This window comes from Urocitellus parryii, chromosome 5 (assembly GCF_045843805.1).
Source record: "Urocitellus parryii isolate mUroPar1 chromosome 5, mUroPar1.hap1, whole genome shotgun sequence".
NCBI classification, from domain to species: domain Eukaryota; kingdom Metazoa; phylum Chordata; class Mammalia; order Rodentia; family Sciuridae; genus Urocitellus; species Urocitellus parryii.
The window spans coordinates 4,565,753-4,581,230 of record NC_135535.1 but is presented as its reverse complement, the minus strand read 5'-3'; the positions used below and the strand labels follow the sequence as shown (position 1 = coordinate 4,581,230).

Genomic DNA, 15,478 nt, shown 5'->3' with positions numbered 1-15,478 from the left:
CTGAGCTGCAGCTCCAGCCTGGGCCGGACGCTGCTGGAGGTCCACACTGACACAGGTCATTACAAAGGGGGAGAGGTGGCGAGCCTCTGGAGCAGCCACCCCATGACCAACCCACCCCAGGCAGAAGGACCGACGGCGCCCTGACCCGTGGTGCACTGAACCCTGGAGATGAAGTGAGGTAGGTGGAACCGGCCACGGTCACAGCGGGCAGACGGAGGCAGGGTGAAATGCAACAGCTCGCTTTTAATAACAATATACAAAATCTGGAGAAAGCCCCGAAGTGGTGCCCCATTCCCGGAGCCCGCAGAACGCAGAGGCAGGAAGACATGCTCCCGTCTGCCTCTGCGGCCTGCAGAGGGTCTTAAACGACTGGTGCCCTCCAGTATGGGGGACTTCAAACCAAAACAGCAACAGAGAGACCCAGCTTCCAGTTTATTCCCTGTTGGGTGGGGAGGCCTCTGCTCACGAGAGCACACTGCGCGTCACCAGATGCGGCTCCTTCGCGCTAGGGCAAGGCCAGGCTGGCAGCCCGCACACCGACCGCTGCACCTGCCGTGCACACCCAGCTGAGCCCCACTCTGCCCAAGGAGCTGGTCTGAGGGGCCAGCACACTAGCCAAAGACCACCAAGGACAGGAAATGATGCCCAGCCCCCTCCGGCCTCAGGACAGCGGGTATGCCTAGAACCTTCCTGAGGGGAGGCCAACCCCAGCCCACATCAGACACTGACCACCAAGCCCTCCCACCTGCCCAAAGAATCCAAATTCCAGGGGACCCTCCAGCCGAGGCCCAGAACGGGACGCGTCCGGGTCGGAGGTTGTGTGTTGGTGGTGTTCTTTGGCTGGAAGCGAAAGGCCATTCTGGCGGAATCAGGGCGATCTGCTTGGCTCAGGCGGTTCTGGAACTGGGTGTGAGTGAGGTGCTCCAGCCCAGGGCAAAGCGTCCAACAGCAAGTTCCCATCTTCCCCGTCTTCCTGCAGTAACCTATTATGACAGTGGTGACTAGGGGAGGCTGAGCTGGACTAGCTGGAGGCCCAGGTGTGTCGGGACCCCTTTGCAAAATCCTCAGCTGGGCTTCCCTAAGGACACAAAGTCTGACCACGGAGCGCCCGGGTGTGGGTCCGGCTCTGTCAGCTGTGAGCCAGGTCAGTGGGTCTGGGCACATTCTGGATGCTGGCTATCCTATGGCCTCTTGGTGTCTCTGGCCTCTGGATGCAGAGGGCTCTCCAGAGGCGGGCGAGTGGCGGCACAGGGCGGGAGAGCCAGAGGGAGGAGTACGAGGCACTTCAGTTTGGGCTGGTGTTCTAGAGTCGGCCCTGGCCCCGGGAGTCGAGTGGCCCCGCCTGGCTGTGGCTCCAGCACTGGCTTGTCACAGAAGACCCCGGTGGCGGTGACAGGTAGGCACTTGGCAGCACTCCCAGGGCTGAGCAGGGCCGGGGCTCCGAGCGGGCTGCACGCACTCTAGGTCATCAGGATGGGCTTCTGCCGGACTTCCAGGATGTCTAGGGCCAGCAGGGAGGGGCAGGGGGGTCAGGGACACTCGACCACCATGCCTGGCCACAACGGGTCCTAGCAGGAGCCCACAGTGGCCACACACCATCACCTGCCCTGCGGAAAGGTGCCCAGAGCAGCTGCAGAGCCTGGAAAGGGCGAGGAAGGAGCAGCACACTCCAGGGCTCCCCTCGAGGCTGCAGGCCGGGAGCCAAACCCCGCCCACATGACACCCAGGACTGCAGCCATTCAAGAGGGACAGCAAGAAGTGCAGGCAGGTGTGCAAAGGGGCACCCTGGTTTGGGGACAGCTGTAGCCCATCTGAAGCCTGGAGCAGGAGGCCCGACCCTGCAGGGGTGAGCAGTGCGGGGAGACGGCCCCGAGCCACAGGACCCTGGGTCTGGACAACTGCGGAGAAGGGGCTCTGACCTCCGCCCCCACCACCTCACCTGTTAAGATTCGATGCAGCGGCAAAGTGACGTATGTCAAGTGTGCATAGAGAAGGAAGTTCCCATCGGCTCTGTTCAGTTTCAGCCAGGACCCGACCAGGGACCGTCCCGTGCCAGACAGGGACCGGGACCGCAGATTGGTTGCATTGTGCAGGTCGGCTGGAGGTCAGAAAACCAGATCAGGGTCCCAGCAGTGGGGACTCGGCAGGAGCTGCAGGAGCAAACCCCCAGTCCAGGCCAGGACCCCCTCGGCTGTGTCCTGGGCACTCCTGACGGCCCCCACAGCACCCATGCACCCCAGAGCTGCTGCCTCCTCACCTTCAAGCCCCTCCTCCCACCCTCTGCCTCCAGGGAGACTTCCCTGGCTGCTCCCAGCCTCCCCTTCTCGGTATCTAGCTGAGTCTCCTTGAGGGTTTCTGCTTCCCTGTGCCCTGTCTGACCCTCGAACTAGGCCCTGCCAGCTGCAGGCCACGGGGCAGCAGGACACAGTGCTCTGGGCCCAGCAGGAGAGCTGCCCCTGGAGGCAGAGCAGGTGCTGCGGGCACTTCCCACTGAGCTGGGAAGAAGCCAGTGGAGGGGAGGCTGGTCCAAGCAGGTCAAGGTCATGGCCCTGGGTTAGGGTCAGGACAAGGACAGCTTCCAAGCCCCATCAGTGCTGCCGCCTGCTCCCTTGGGGCCCCCGTGGGACGGTGCTCCTGGAACTTCTGCTCTCACACGATCCGGCATGGGCTGGCACACACCCGCTGGCCTGGCCTTGAGGGACACTCAGCCCCCACCAGCAGAGTGTGCAGGACCTCCCTCCCCGTGCTGGAAGTCCACTTCTAAGCCCTCCGGTGGCCTCCCTGACCATGGACAGAAGAGGACCCCGCTGTTTGGCTGCACAGCTTGCTGGCAGCAGTAGTCACTGAGAAGACACAGAGAAGGGGCTGGCAGTGAGAGGCACAGTCGGCTGAGGGACCTGGGGCCTCTGGACACTGGGCAGAGCTGCCCTGGAGGCTGTGGGCGGGAGCCTGAGGGGGTCCTGCAAGTTGTGATTCTGTCCCTGGAGAACAGGGCGTTGAGCAGAGATGGGGGCGACCCTGAGACACACCCACCACGGAAGGTCCCAGCGTGAGGCCCGCTGGCTATGACAGCACAGGAGTGAACAGGACCAGAGCCAGGACTAGCTGAGTGCCCGCTGGGCTGTGTGCAGCGGCTGCCCCGACCCAGGTGGCACGCGGCTATCTGCACAGCACTCCCAGACCCCGGCCAGCGCCCCCACGGCGCAGCCGCCGAGCCTTGGGGCCAGGCTCACCTCCACTGTCGTCCTCCCGGAAAAACTCCTCGCTGTCGTTGGCGGAGTGAGACTTCTTCATCTCGGCGATGCGGTTCCGGGGCACCTTCCTCTTGAGGGACGGGGAGAAGAAGGCAGGCCGGTTGTTCCGCTCCGGGGTTGGGGGGGTGCTGAAGGAGGTCACCTGGGAACAAGGAGCCCAAGTCACTGGAGCAGCCAGAGCAGCCGCAGTCTGAGGGCCCCAGGGCCGCTCACATCCTGTCCCTCAAACAGCCCAGCTCTGAGCCCCAGGGGAGTGGCCACTGGGCTGCCGCTGCTGGCTCTGGCTCAAGTGCAGCCACCAGGCAAGGGCAGGACGCCTGGCTGCAGTGCCCTCCAAGGAGGAAGCCCACGGACACCAGGAAGGATGCAGGGTGCCTCTTCCTGGCCTCCACCCAGGGAGGGTGACAGGGGCAACCAGGGATCAAGCCCGAGCCCCACCCGCCCCCTGGAGCCTTGACTACAGGCCAGGGGCTGGAGTTGGCCCATCTGACCATCAGGAAAGGAAGGCGAGACAGCGGCCGTGACTTGCCTAAGTCAGCCAGAGGCCTGACGGCAAACAGGACTGCAGTCCAGGTCACCCCCTAGTGTCCTCCCACTGTGAGGCCCCACCCTCTGACTCCAGTCCCTTTCCTGAGAAGCAGGATACAGCTCATCTCCACTCCTCCCGCCAGAGCACACTGGTCCCCTCCTCCTGACGTCCACAGCCACTGAGGCCAGGCTGGCACACACAGGCACAGACACAGGTCCCTGCCCTCAAGGAGCTCACAGTCTGTTGGGGGTGCCAGACTCAGAGAGTGACAACCACAGACGGCATGCTGGCCACTGAGACAGAGAACGGGAAGCACAGGACACAGGAGCACAGAGGCAGAAGGGACTGGCAGCCTGGGGAATCGGGGTAGGCTTCTTGGAGGAGGCGCGCTTCAGCTGGGTCTTGAAGGACGAGTAGGAGTTCGCCAGGTGAAGAAGGGGGGGAAGGGCGTTCCAGGCAGAGGGAACTTGGCCCATCTCCTCCCTCCTCCCCATGCAAACAAGAATCAGGGCGGCAAGATGGGCTGGGACTGAGGCTTCGAGAGCCCGTCGGCTCCTCGTCACAGCTCCGACATCCACCAAAGTCCCGCGGCCGCTGGGCTCCGGACGGTCCTCCCCAGCCGCGAAGGTTTAAAAGACACAGAACAGACACAGAAGCTGCAGCACACAGTCTGCATTCGTGGTCCGCGCTGGTCACAGGTGGCCTCGGGCCTAAGAGGACATGTGACAGGCAGCAAAGAGCAGGGTCCCCAGAGCTCAGGCCTGGCTGCTGGCCCGTGTGACCCCAGCGCCCAGGGCCTCCTGCTACCAGGGTCTGGGGCTGCCTCACCCCTCACAGCCACACCACCTGGGGAATCGAGGCTGGGCAGGCCTGGTGACACGTCTGTGGCCACTCGGCACCCAGCTGGTCCAGCCCAGGGACCAGGCCACAACTCCACATGAACACTAGCTACACCCATCTTTTCAGAGTCCCAATGGCAGTCTAGGGCCAGGAAAAATCAGACCCCTTATCTCAGAAATATGAACGGCCTCCGTTCCTGGGACAAGAGGCCACCTGGACTCCACCATCTTCCCGAGCAGCAGCATCTGTCTGTCTCACAAACACACTGACGGGAGCAGGGAAGAGCTTGTGAGGAGAGAGAAAAGCCGGCCCTGAGCCCTGGAGACAATCGAGGTTAAGACCTTCTTACAGAATCAAAGCACAGTGCTCCCTCGCCTCAAGCTCCCGGGCCGTGACACACACACCTGAGGCCGCAGCCCAGCACCCCAGCAGCCAGAGGGCCACAGGCTCCCTCACACCTGGAGGCAGGTGTCTGAAGGAGAGAGCTGGGGTTGGAGCGGAAGAGGCAGACACACCACGGTCCCTAGCACACAGCGTCTTTGGACAAGGGCTGGGCAGGCTGCCCCTGGGCCCAGTGCACAAACTGCCGCCTCCTCCAGGACCCGCGGCTCCGAGTGGCCCTCGCTCTGGAGGGTCAAGGGAGCCAGTGGGCAGAGCCTGGTCTCAACTGGCCCTGGGGGTGAAGCTGCTGCTGACCTCAGCTCTCCGCCCTAGGGACGGACAGTGCCCAGGGCCCAGTGCTGTCCCCAAGAGGTGTGTGACCTGGGCAGCCACCTGGGTTCCAGGCCTGTGGGTAGGATCCTGCCCCCTACCCACAGGAGGAGCCGGCGGCCCCAGGGCTTGTGCTCTCTGCCCACCTAGTGGGCAGCAGGAAGGCCAGCTCCTCCTCACCTCCCTCTGATTCAACATCCAGTCTCATGTGGCCACCTCACCCAGCAGGTCCAGCTGGGCTCGCACAGGGCGAGGCCTGGCTTTCTGGTCAGACTCTCCTGTCCACAGCCCCTGGCTGCACTGACAGCTCAGAGAAGCAGAACGAGCTGTGGCCCAGGCCCAGCCTCCTGTGTGGCCTCGGGCAGGGCCCCCAGATCTCTGAGCCTCGGCTTCCTCGTGGGTGGGAGTGACGGTACCTACCTCCCAGGGACTATGGGGTGGGGGACATGTGAGAAGCAAATCCGAGGGACAGGAGGCCCCTCCCCCAGCTGTGTAGCCCTTACCCGCTCATGCATGGGTGAAGCTGGGCTGGAGTCCTCTTCGGTCCCGCAGGGGGACGTGTCACCAGTGGACACACGGCTGACTGCCATCTCGGCATGGCCCTTTCCCTGGGGCCCCTTCATGCGCACGAACTCCATGTTGTTGTACTTGTAGAAGCCAAATGACATCTTCTGGGCCATGCGAGCAGCCACGCTCACCTGCAGCAGGTGGGATGTGGCCTGAGCCAGTGTGGTGGGGACTGCTCCTCAGGCCTCCCCTAGGGACACAGCAGCCAGGGTGACCATCCCTGTGGGCTGCCCGTGGGAGAAGGGGCAGACCCCAGCCTGGCAGGTGCAGCGTGGGGAGGTATTCCGGTCCCCTGGTGCCATTCTCGCTGCCCTGGAAACTGTGCCACAAGAGGGCAGTAGCAGGCTAGGACAGGGCACCAGCACACACGGCCTAAACACTGACCCCTACCCCAGGCTGGGAGAGGCTCTGGTCTCCAGCAGCCCTGCCACACAGGAGCAGCCTGGGCTCCTCACCCTGTGGCTGGCTGTCCCCAGGAACAGGCAAGGGAGAGCCAGGGGCTCATGGCACAGTGAGGAGCGAGCAGAGAAAGACCCCCTTGTGTTGGAGGGCAAGGCTGGGCCAGCAGGGGCCAGCTGAGCGTGGCCCAGGGCCACAGGTGCACCGGGGGACAGGCATGGCCCGTAGGCAGGCTTGAGACCACGCAGGGAGCCGGGGGTGGGGGGAGCCCAGGCGGACACTCACTCGGTTGTCATACACCTTCTTGAGCGCCTCGTATCGGATGGAGCCCTGGAAGATGACCCCCTGGAACATGTTGGTTTTGTCACTGGCCACCAGCTCCACACACACCATCTCTCCTTCCCCCACGGTCATGTCACTGAACACCTGAGGGGGCACAAGGAGGACGGGGGGATATGGAGTGTCCGCTGCCACCACTGGGACCGCAGCCGGGCCCAGCTGCAGGGACAGCCTGCTTCAAAGCCCCAGTTTGCAGGTGAAGACACTGATGGAGAAGGCGACAGCCGTCCTGACCCCCAGCTCTGCCCAGTCCCCCAGACTTGGGGCAGCCTCCCACTGGGCAGGGCTGACTGCAGGAACCCCAGGACTACAGGTGCGGCCCCTGCTGGGCCACAGGACGGCCAGGCCCCTCGTCACACTTCTTCTGCAAGCAAGTGAGACAGGTTACCACTTGGCCTGGCCGCTGGGCACCTCCCCGGGCCAGCTATGCGAACTGGTCCCTGGGCTCAAGTCAAAGGCTCAGCAGCACTGACACACTGACCACCTGGCTGCCTTTCTGAGCTGCTATCCCTGGGGCTGGCACACAGATTGTGTGTGTGTGTGTGTGTGTGTGTGTGTGTGTGTGTGTGTGTGGGTGGTTGGGGACTGAACCCAGGGCCTTGTGCATGCAAGGCAAGCACTCTACCAACTGAGCTGTCCCCAGCCCCAGATGTGAGTTTTAAAGCCAGAGACTCAGATGCCAATAGCTTTGCTGTGTGAGGTGGGGAGGGTGTCAGCTCCTGAGCCTCAGGTGCTCAGAGGCCCCAAAAGACCTGCCCGCCTTCCTTGTGGACCCTCCCAGGGAACCCCTGGTGAGCACAGGGACCATCCAGGGCCTTGAGAGAGAGGCAGTGGCTTCCCTTCTGCTCCACCCAGTGCCCTGTGCCCAGGGAGCTGGGCTTTCCCAGCTTTAGACACAGTCTTGGTCCAGGTGACTCCTGAAGCCCAACCCTCTCTGACACACCAGGATTTCCTGATGGTGGGGCAGGAAGGTGCCCATTTGTGGTCATGGGAGACGACCAAGACTCCCCGCCGCCCAGGAGGCACGCACTGTGAGTCTGCCAGGTGCTCTCCCTCCCAGCAGCCCTTGGGTCATCTACCCCATGGGCCAGCAGGACACGCCATGACATTCACACTCACTTTCTAGATGAGGCTGGGTGAGCTCTCCTGCCCCAAGTCAGACACCAGCAAGAGAGGCCTCGCTGGCCAGCCTCTGGACCACCACCAGCCCCACACCTCCTGTGGGAGAAGGTCCTCGCCCTGCGCCTCCCGGAACAGAGCTGGGGAGCAGCCAGGGCAAGCAACTCACCTCCTCAAAGCTGTCAATCATGAAGAAGATGTTAGGGTAACTCATCTTGGACTCTTCCCCTTTGCTGTCCATGGGGTGTTTGCTGGGAGATGCAAACACTTGCTGAAAGAAAGCAGATTTCAAGGGCTGAGAGAGGTGGTACCTCACGGGCTGGCCCAGGGCCACTCCAGGTACGGGCTGGTATGGCCACACTGCTCAGAGCCTGTCCAAAACCAAGGAGCCACTCTGGAGGAGCTGTGTGCCAAGACCTGGTTGCATGCTCCTTGCATGGGACACAGGACCCCAGGCATTCTGCAGTCAGACCCTCTCTCCCCCCAGGGGAAGGGAGGAGGGGCGGGGAGGGGGAGGAGTCTTTCCAGCCTAAACACCAGGCAGCCTGGACTGACGTGGCAGGTGGGAGGCCTGGGGGCTCTCGACCCTGGGCTCACCTGGGATTTCTTCTTATGGATGTGAATGTCACCTCCGTCAGAACGTGTGCACACTGCACAGGTCACCATGTAGTCCAGCTGGAAGGGAGCACAGGTCAGTGTGCAGAGGGGGCACTTCCCTCACACCCATGCAAACTCCACCCACCCACCGTGCTCCTACCTTCTGCAGGATGAGATTCAGGCACACACTCTCCTCCCAGTCGATGTCGGGGTCCCCCAGGCCCGGCAACTTCTTGGAGTCGCGCCGGTACACCTCCACCTCCACCTCGGGCTCAGCATCCGCCTGCTACAGCACCGGGCGGGAGTGAATGTGCTGGCCACTGAGCACCTGTGCCCCACCATGGCGCTGAGCAGGCCCAAGATGGACAAGGCCTCCTACTCCCACTGTTCCACTCCCAGCGCTCGAGCTCTGGGACCCACAGGGCATCCATTCTCCTCTTGGAGTCTGGATTTCCTCATCTGCACCGGGCCAGCATCTTCCACTCAAAGTTATTGTGATGATTAAAAAAGATCGTATCTGCTAAGTGTCACTAATGACTGTGACATCTATTGAGCTCACAGTGGCCAGGAGGGGTTGGGTTCAATGTTTTGCGAATTATTTATTTTTTTGACCTAACAACATTCCTAGAAGACAAGTGTCATTAGTCCCATTGTAACAGATGAAGGTCAAATTTATTGAAGGTCAAATAATACGCACACATGAAAGAGAAATGAGAGCATCTACCTGCACCTCTCCATGGAGAAGAACGTTAGGGAAAAGTCAAAAGGAGGTTTTGATGCATCTGTCCTGCTGGGAGGCCTCCTGTCCTGGATCCTGGTGAGGCCCAGAGGGCATCAAGGGGAACCAGCCACCCCAGAAAGGGAGTGCTCGGGCTGCTCACAGGGGTGCAGGTCTGGGTACCCGGAGGTGGAGCTGAGACCCATGCAGAGGTGCCAGAGGCTTCAGCCTCAGCAAGAGAAAGGATGTCCTAAGGCGGGACTCCCACTTCCCACGGCCTGTGCAACAGAAAGTCCCCTGAGCTCTGAACTGGGTCCCTGGGGCCCCAGGCTGTTGCTGCTCTTGGTCACACTTCATGGCCCTGCTGGGCCACTCTCCTTGCCTCCAGTGCTCCCATTTGTTTAGTCTCCTCCAAGAGAACACAGCCCCAAACAGGGTGGTGGACTCTGCACGTGGTGGAGGCTCTGCAAGTCTTTGCTGGCCAGTGAGTGGACGGACAGGTACGAGGCGCAAGCGCGGGGCTACTTTCAGATCAGAACCACGCACCCTGGACAGCAGAAAGAGCAGTCCCCTCAGCAAAGCGCCCAAGTGTGCACCACAAGACAGGTCCAAGGATGTGCTGGAAGCTGCTCAGATGTCCACCCACAGGACAGATGGATGGCTGTGGTACACTCAGGGGAACAGCATGCAGCAGCCAGATAAACCACAGCAGCCAGATAAACCACAGCCACCTGAGTCAACAGACACAGCCCAGAAGACACCGAGGAGGCAGCAACTCCATGTCCAGGGGTGCAAGAAGCCAGGCCTGCCCTGGGGGAGGGAGGTAGCCGAGGATGGCCAGGGCCTCAGGTGTGCCTGGATCTGGGGACTGACGACCCCGGGTGTTCCCACTGAGAGAGACCATCAAGCTATGCACGCTGGCCTGGCCGGTGCACTTTCCCGCATTCCTGTTACGCTCAAGAAAACCTACTCCAAGAGAAAAGGGGATGGAGCAGAGCCGCGTCGTGGGATCCAAGGCAGGCTCCTTCCTGTCCCTGAGCTCTGGTTTTCCTGTGAGTGGGTTTAAGATAATCTGTACTCCAGGACTGCTGAGGGCATCAATGGGAGTGACAGTGGCACACTGCATGGGCCACCAGCAGAGTAGGCCACAGGTGCCCCAGTGCTCATCACTGCCAGGGATAAAATGGCCACCAGGAGTATTTCATCCAGGGGTGGTGTAAACAGAGTGTAGGGAATCCAGGACACTCCTGGGACAGGCTGGGCCAGGATCCCTAACGTGTCCCTGCAGCAGGGTGCAGAGATCCCAACATCCTGTGCCCACCCACACTGCAGCACTGGCTCTGCCCATCCACCCTCCTCCACTAGCCCATATGGTTACCATGACAACCGGGTACCAACAGGATAGGGAGGAGTGGGAAGGGGTGGGAGCTGGCTCCATGCTTGCTGCAGAAGACTCTGCTGCGCAGGCGCAGCAAACAAAGCTGGTCTGCAGTTAGTTCTCCATGGGGCGGGGCTCCGTGCTTGTGCTCCCAGCCCGCCCCCTGCAGGGCATCCTCTGCACTGCAGCCTGGTGAGCTATAAAAAGTGCCCTGTGTAGAGGGATTCTGGGCAGGTCTTGGCCCTCCACATACTGCACCAAATGCTACCCGGAAAGGCACTATGTTAATGCCATGTTACATATGTCACACACTGTCACACCCTGGGTCACAGGTACCTGGAACCCCCTTCCCATGATACAGGTGCTAGTCTTTCCCCTTGGGGTGTCCACAGTACACAGCTTTCCTCGCTATCCTGTGGGCAGATGTTACTTTCCTTTGCGGCCCCCACTGGCCCTCTGTTCTCCCCACCATCAGAGCACTGGTGACTCTGTACACACTGGCCATGATGTCTGCCTGTTCCATAAGACAGGGGGCTTCCTAAGGACAGTGGCCAGCTCTGGGTCACTTCTATGCTGCAATGCTGGGGCAAAGGGCACTTGCACATGGCTCACCATGGGTGCACAGTGCTCCTGTGGGACTCCACTCCCCCACATCTTCAAGAGCACCTGCAGGCAGCCCTGCCCCTCCTGTTCCAAACTCGTCAGTCCTGGGCCCAGGCTGCTCTTCCCCGGGGAGGGCTCACATCTCTCACTTCTCTATGTGCCATCTCTGCCAACCCTCTCCCGCCTCACCAGGCCTCCCCAGGGCACACAGACTGACCTCCCCTCTGCCTCCTGACCAGAGCTGCCACCTCTCTGAATGCCTCCCAGGGCCCTGGCCTCTCCCAGCCTCTGGCCACAGTAGCCTTTGCCTTGAGGAAAAGACCAACATTTCACAAAAAGAATTTTTTGCAACCTGACTCCAGCAGACAGCAACAGGCTGGAGGGCTAGGGATAGAGGCTGGGCCCAGAGCTTTTCTACCCCAGCCCCGACAGGCGTCCTTCTGGCCTGCACGGGCCTCGCACGGGTCACCCACCTTCCTGCCCTCGCCGCCCTCGCTGCCTGGGTAGGCCAGCTTCCTGCGCACGTAGAAGAGCATGTCGTCCTGCCGCGGGGCCCACTTCTCCATGAAGTAGGTGGAGAACATCCAGGTCCAGAAGACGATTCGGTCATCCTTGAAGCACCCTGCAGGGGGAGGCCAGAGCCGTGAGCGGCCGCCCAGCCCCAGCAGCTGACCCACTGCCCCACACCCGCCCGCCCGCCCGCCCGCCAGGCACCCGAGAGGCTGGAGCGCCCCCCGGAGGCCGGCTCCGGCGGCTCCTTGTCCCCCACAACCGATCCACCATGTGAGTCAGACAGCAGCTGGGCTGCCGGCCCCAGGGAGCCTGGAGGACCCAGTCGGGCTCTGGAGGCGGCATCAGGCATCACCACTGCCACCACCGCTGCTGCGGCGTCCCCACCTCCACCCGCCAGCCCGAGCTGCTGCGGCAATTCCCACGGAGAATCTGACTTAAAGGGACAGCCGCCCTTTGCCAGCTGCTTCCCAGGCAAACAGGAGCCCTGCGCAGGCTGCTTATTTAATTCTTGCACAGACTTCATTACAGAGGGTATTTCTTTTTGATAAATATTTGTCATCTTTTTTTGCACAAGAAGAAAAAGCCCACAGGTTTTGGTAGGAGAACTGGGTCACCATTCCAATGCAGCCACATCATTATGTGACAGTGGGCAGGTGGCTCAGCCCCTGAGCTAGGTGAACTAGACGGTGGGTGGAAGAGCCCTTCCTGGAATAGCAGGCTTGACAAGGTGGGCTTCCTCCCTCCTGGTCAGAACCAACACACCCCGTGGAGCCCTCTTCACCTCTGGTGCGCTAGCTGTTGCTGTCCCCTCCCACCCCAGTGCCACTCTGATCTAGGCCTAGTACTGTGCTGCTGGAAGGACCCAGTCCCTGCTCTGACATGGAGAACCTAAGGGCCAGTGGGACCGTCTCCCAGCCTCACTGGCTGTCAGTGGCATGAGCAGGACCTGCCCAGGTCCCACCTCCCGAGGGTCAGCCATGCTGCTAAGACCCCAGCAGAGAGCCCCAGCCACACCACTAGCCAGAGAACCAGGGCTCAAGTCTAGCCCTGGCGTGGCCAGCTCCCACACCCTGCCTGGCCTGGCCTGGCCTCCAGACACAGGAGCAGCAAGTAGGAGGGTAAAGGCAGACTCCCTCAGGGAGGGGTCCAGGTCAGTGAGCCTCGTCAGCCTCAGGAGCACAGGCCAGGAGACCCCACAGCACAGACAGCTGCCCAGGCTCAAAAGGACCAGGTAGAACCAATGTCCGTGACATCTCACCCCTTTGAATTCCTGCCCCACTTTCCCGACATGCAACGCACAGTCCACACCACCAGAGCCCTGCAAAATTAGGCAAAGGCAGGATAGCTGTTCCTGGACTAACCTCTGGCCCTTTAAACACAGGCTGGGTCTTTTTTTCTTTCTGTATTACAGATTGAGCCCAGGTGCTCTGCCAATGAGCTACACACCCCTGGCCTTTTTCTTGCTAATTAGCTGGGGCTAAGGGTGTAGCTCAGTGGTAGAGCGCCTCTGTGTTCAACCCTCAGTAGCCACTCCCAAAATTATGAAGGTGGCACCCAGGTTCACAGAGCTGGAGACAGATCTGCCAAGTGCCACACTCAGACTCCTGGGAAATCTCGGTGCTCAGCAACCTGTTGAACCTGAGACGGGTCCAAAACGCACTCAGCAGGCAGCTGCAGCCCCAGGGGTGCAGGCAGGATTGGCAGGATCAGGGGAGTCTGGGCCCTGGCACCTTCTGCTGCTGGTGGCTCTCCAGGAACCTCCAAGCCCAGCAGGATCCAGCAGGTCCCATCCCTGCTTCAGCCAATCTCCTTGGGCTCCAGGAATCAGGCAGCTGAAGCAGGCCACCTGCCTGTGGGGACTCCCAGCAGGGTGGCTGGGCACACACAGGGTTCTGGAGCACAGGGCCTGGTCCCACCCACCAGGGACCACACCCTGGGTCAGCAGGCCACAGTGCTGTGTGCCAGGCCCCATGCTGGTCCTGCCCATAAGCACCCCTGCAGCACACATCCCAGAAGCCGTGAGACCATCAGAAAGTCCAGCAGGCAACACTCCTTGCCAACACGTCGTGTAAACCAGCCTCCGATTCTACCCCATGGCCAGGCTGCCCCCTGCAGCTGTTGGAACTTTACTTCAAGACCCTCTCCTGCCTTCTCCCTAGGACCTTCCCATCAAATCAGGAAAAAGTCCAGAGTCCTTCCTAAGCACTCCATGTCGGCCCCCTTGGCCACCTCTCCCTGGCCACGCTGGCTGCCCACAGTGCCGTACACACTCCCTTTAGGGCCAGGATACAAGCTCCTCCTCCTCCTCCTCCAGCCCCTCCCCATCCCTCCAGGTTTGGCTTAGATGTCACCTAAGATGTTTAACAGAGACCCCCAGCCCCTGTTAAACATGTCCACAGGGACCCCCTATCTTGCTTTGCTGCCATCAGAGCCTTATCACGACCTGGCATTCCACACCCATGCACTGACACGAAGGTGTTCCCAGAGGAGGAACTTGGTTACTATTAGATCTCAGGACCCAGATCAGCACCATGCACACAGCAAGCATACAATAAATGCAGGTTGAATACATGCAGTACCCAACCAGACCAGAGAAGAGCGCGGGCCATGGGCTATAGCCCTTTCATCCTCAGGGTTTCTGACTTGTGAGCTTCCAAAGAAGCCCCGATTCTCACACAGGTGCCAGGGCTGAGCCCCGCTTCTCTGCCCTTCTGGGCTTGGGAGTTGCAGCACCCGCTGTGCTGAAGGTGCAGGCCCATGTCACAGTCCACTACCTTCCCTCTGCTGCCACGGCGGGCCAGGCATGTAAGGGCCAGGACAGCCCGAGCCAATGAGCTCCAAGAACCCAGGGCTGTCGGCAGTGGGACGCAGCTCAGCATGGCCAGCACTGTTCTATCTAGTGCCAGCAGGGAAGACCAGCAGGAAGAGCCAGCCTGCCAGGGACACACAGGCCTCCATTGCCCAGCAATTAGTCCCCTGGGTCCAGCCCCAGGGGCTGCCCTCCAGTAGGGAGCCTCCTAGTCTCCAGAACCCACCGTCCTGTCTACCTGCATTCAGCAGCTTTCTCGTTGCTGTGACCCAAAGACCTGACAAGATCAGTTTTAAGGATGAAAAGTTTTAAGGTTCATGGTTTCAGAGGCTCAGTCCACAGACAGCTCCATTCTTTGGGGTATGAGGTGGGGCAGGACATCATGGCGCAAATGTGTGGCTGAGGAAAGCAGCTGGGAAGGTGGCACCCAGAAGCAGCTCCGCTCACAGAATATAAACCCCCAGGCACCTCCTGGGTGACCCACCTCCTCCAGCCACACCCCCCTGCCTACAGTCACCACCCAGCTAATCCCTGTCGGGGGTCAACGCACTGAGAGGCTCAGGCTCTGCCGCTTCACCTCTGCGCCTCTGGCATCTCCACCCCCAGTATCGACACCATGGCACCTGCCACCTGGCTGGAGGGAACGCCACCTTGGAATCCAGGGGATGGACTCCTGGAGCAGATGCAGCCCCTGAAGCTCAGACAGACTTACTCAGGCAGCACCACGGACAGCTGCGCTCCACGTGACAGGCTCCGGGCTGGGGTCCTCAGGGGCTGTGTCCCACAACAGAGCCTCTAGCACTGAATGAGCATACGGGACCCTGCTCCTGGGGGCAATACTGGGCAGGCTCCAGTAGCCTCTGGTCACTATGCCATCACCAGTGACCACTCATGGCCTCAAGGCAGGTTTCTGTCCAAAGGCCTTTTATTCCACACGGAGCTCATTCCTCAACTGAACACACCTCTGTGACGCATGGCCTGGCCCTCCTGTGCTGGGCCAGGCAGTATCTGGGCACTGCACCGGGCAGCACCATGAGTCACCCACAAAAAGCAGGAGGTGTGAGTCCCACGGCACCACGTGGGCCCACAGACTCAGATCTAC

The 15,478-nt window shown here is 61.1% G+C and overlaps 1 protein-coding gene across 2 annotated transcripts in view; it reads right to left on the bottom strand.

Moving 5' to 3' along the window:
* Window positions 1–223: 223 nt before the first annotated feature.
* Window positions 224–15,478, bottom strand: part of Kiaa0930 (KIAA0930 ortholog) — a 35,390-nt gene continuing 20,135 nt past the window's right edge. Inside the window, exons 2-10 of one of the 2 annotated variants that reach the window (XM_026394350.2) lie at window positions 11,528–11,676; window positions 8,516–8,641; window positions 8,356–8,433; window positions 7,928–8,029; window positions 6,586–6,726; window positions 5,838–6,032; window positions 3,234–3,396; window positions 1,940–2,098; window positions 224–1,501 (exon numbers count right to left, since the gene is read on the bottom strand). In XM_026394350.2, the coding sequence (XP_026250135.1) occupies window positions 1,461–1,501; window positions 1,940–2,098; window positions 3,234–3,396; window positions 5,838–6,032; window positions 6,586–6,726; window positions 7,928–8,029; window positions 8,356–8,433; window positions 8,516–8,641; window positions 11,528–11,676 (1,154 nt within the window). In that variant the 3' untranslated portion in view covers window positions 224–1,460. The remainder of the gene's footprint in view (window positions 1,502–1,939; window positions 2,099–3,233; window positions 3,397–5,837; window positions 6,033–6,585; window positions 6,727–7,927; window positions 8,030–8,355; window positions 8,434–8,515; window positions 8,642–11,527; window positions 11,677–15,478) is intronic. The other variant, XM_026394349.2, reaches the window with a different exon arrangement.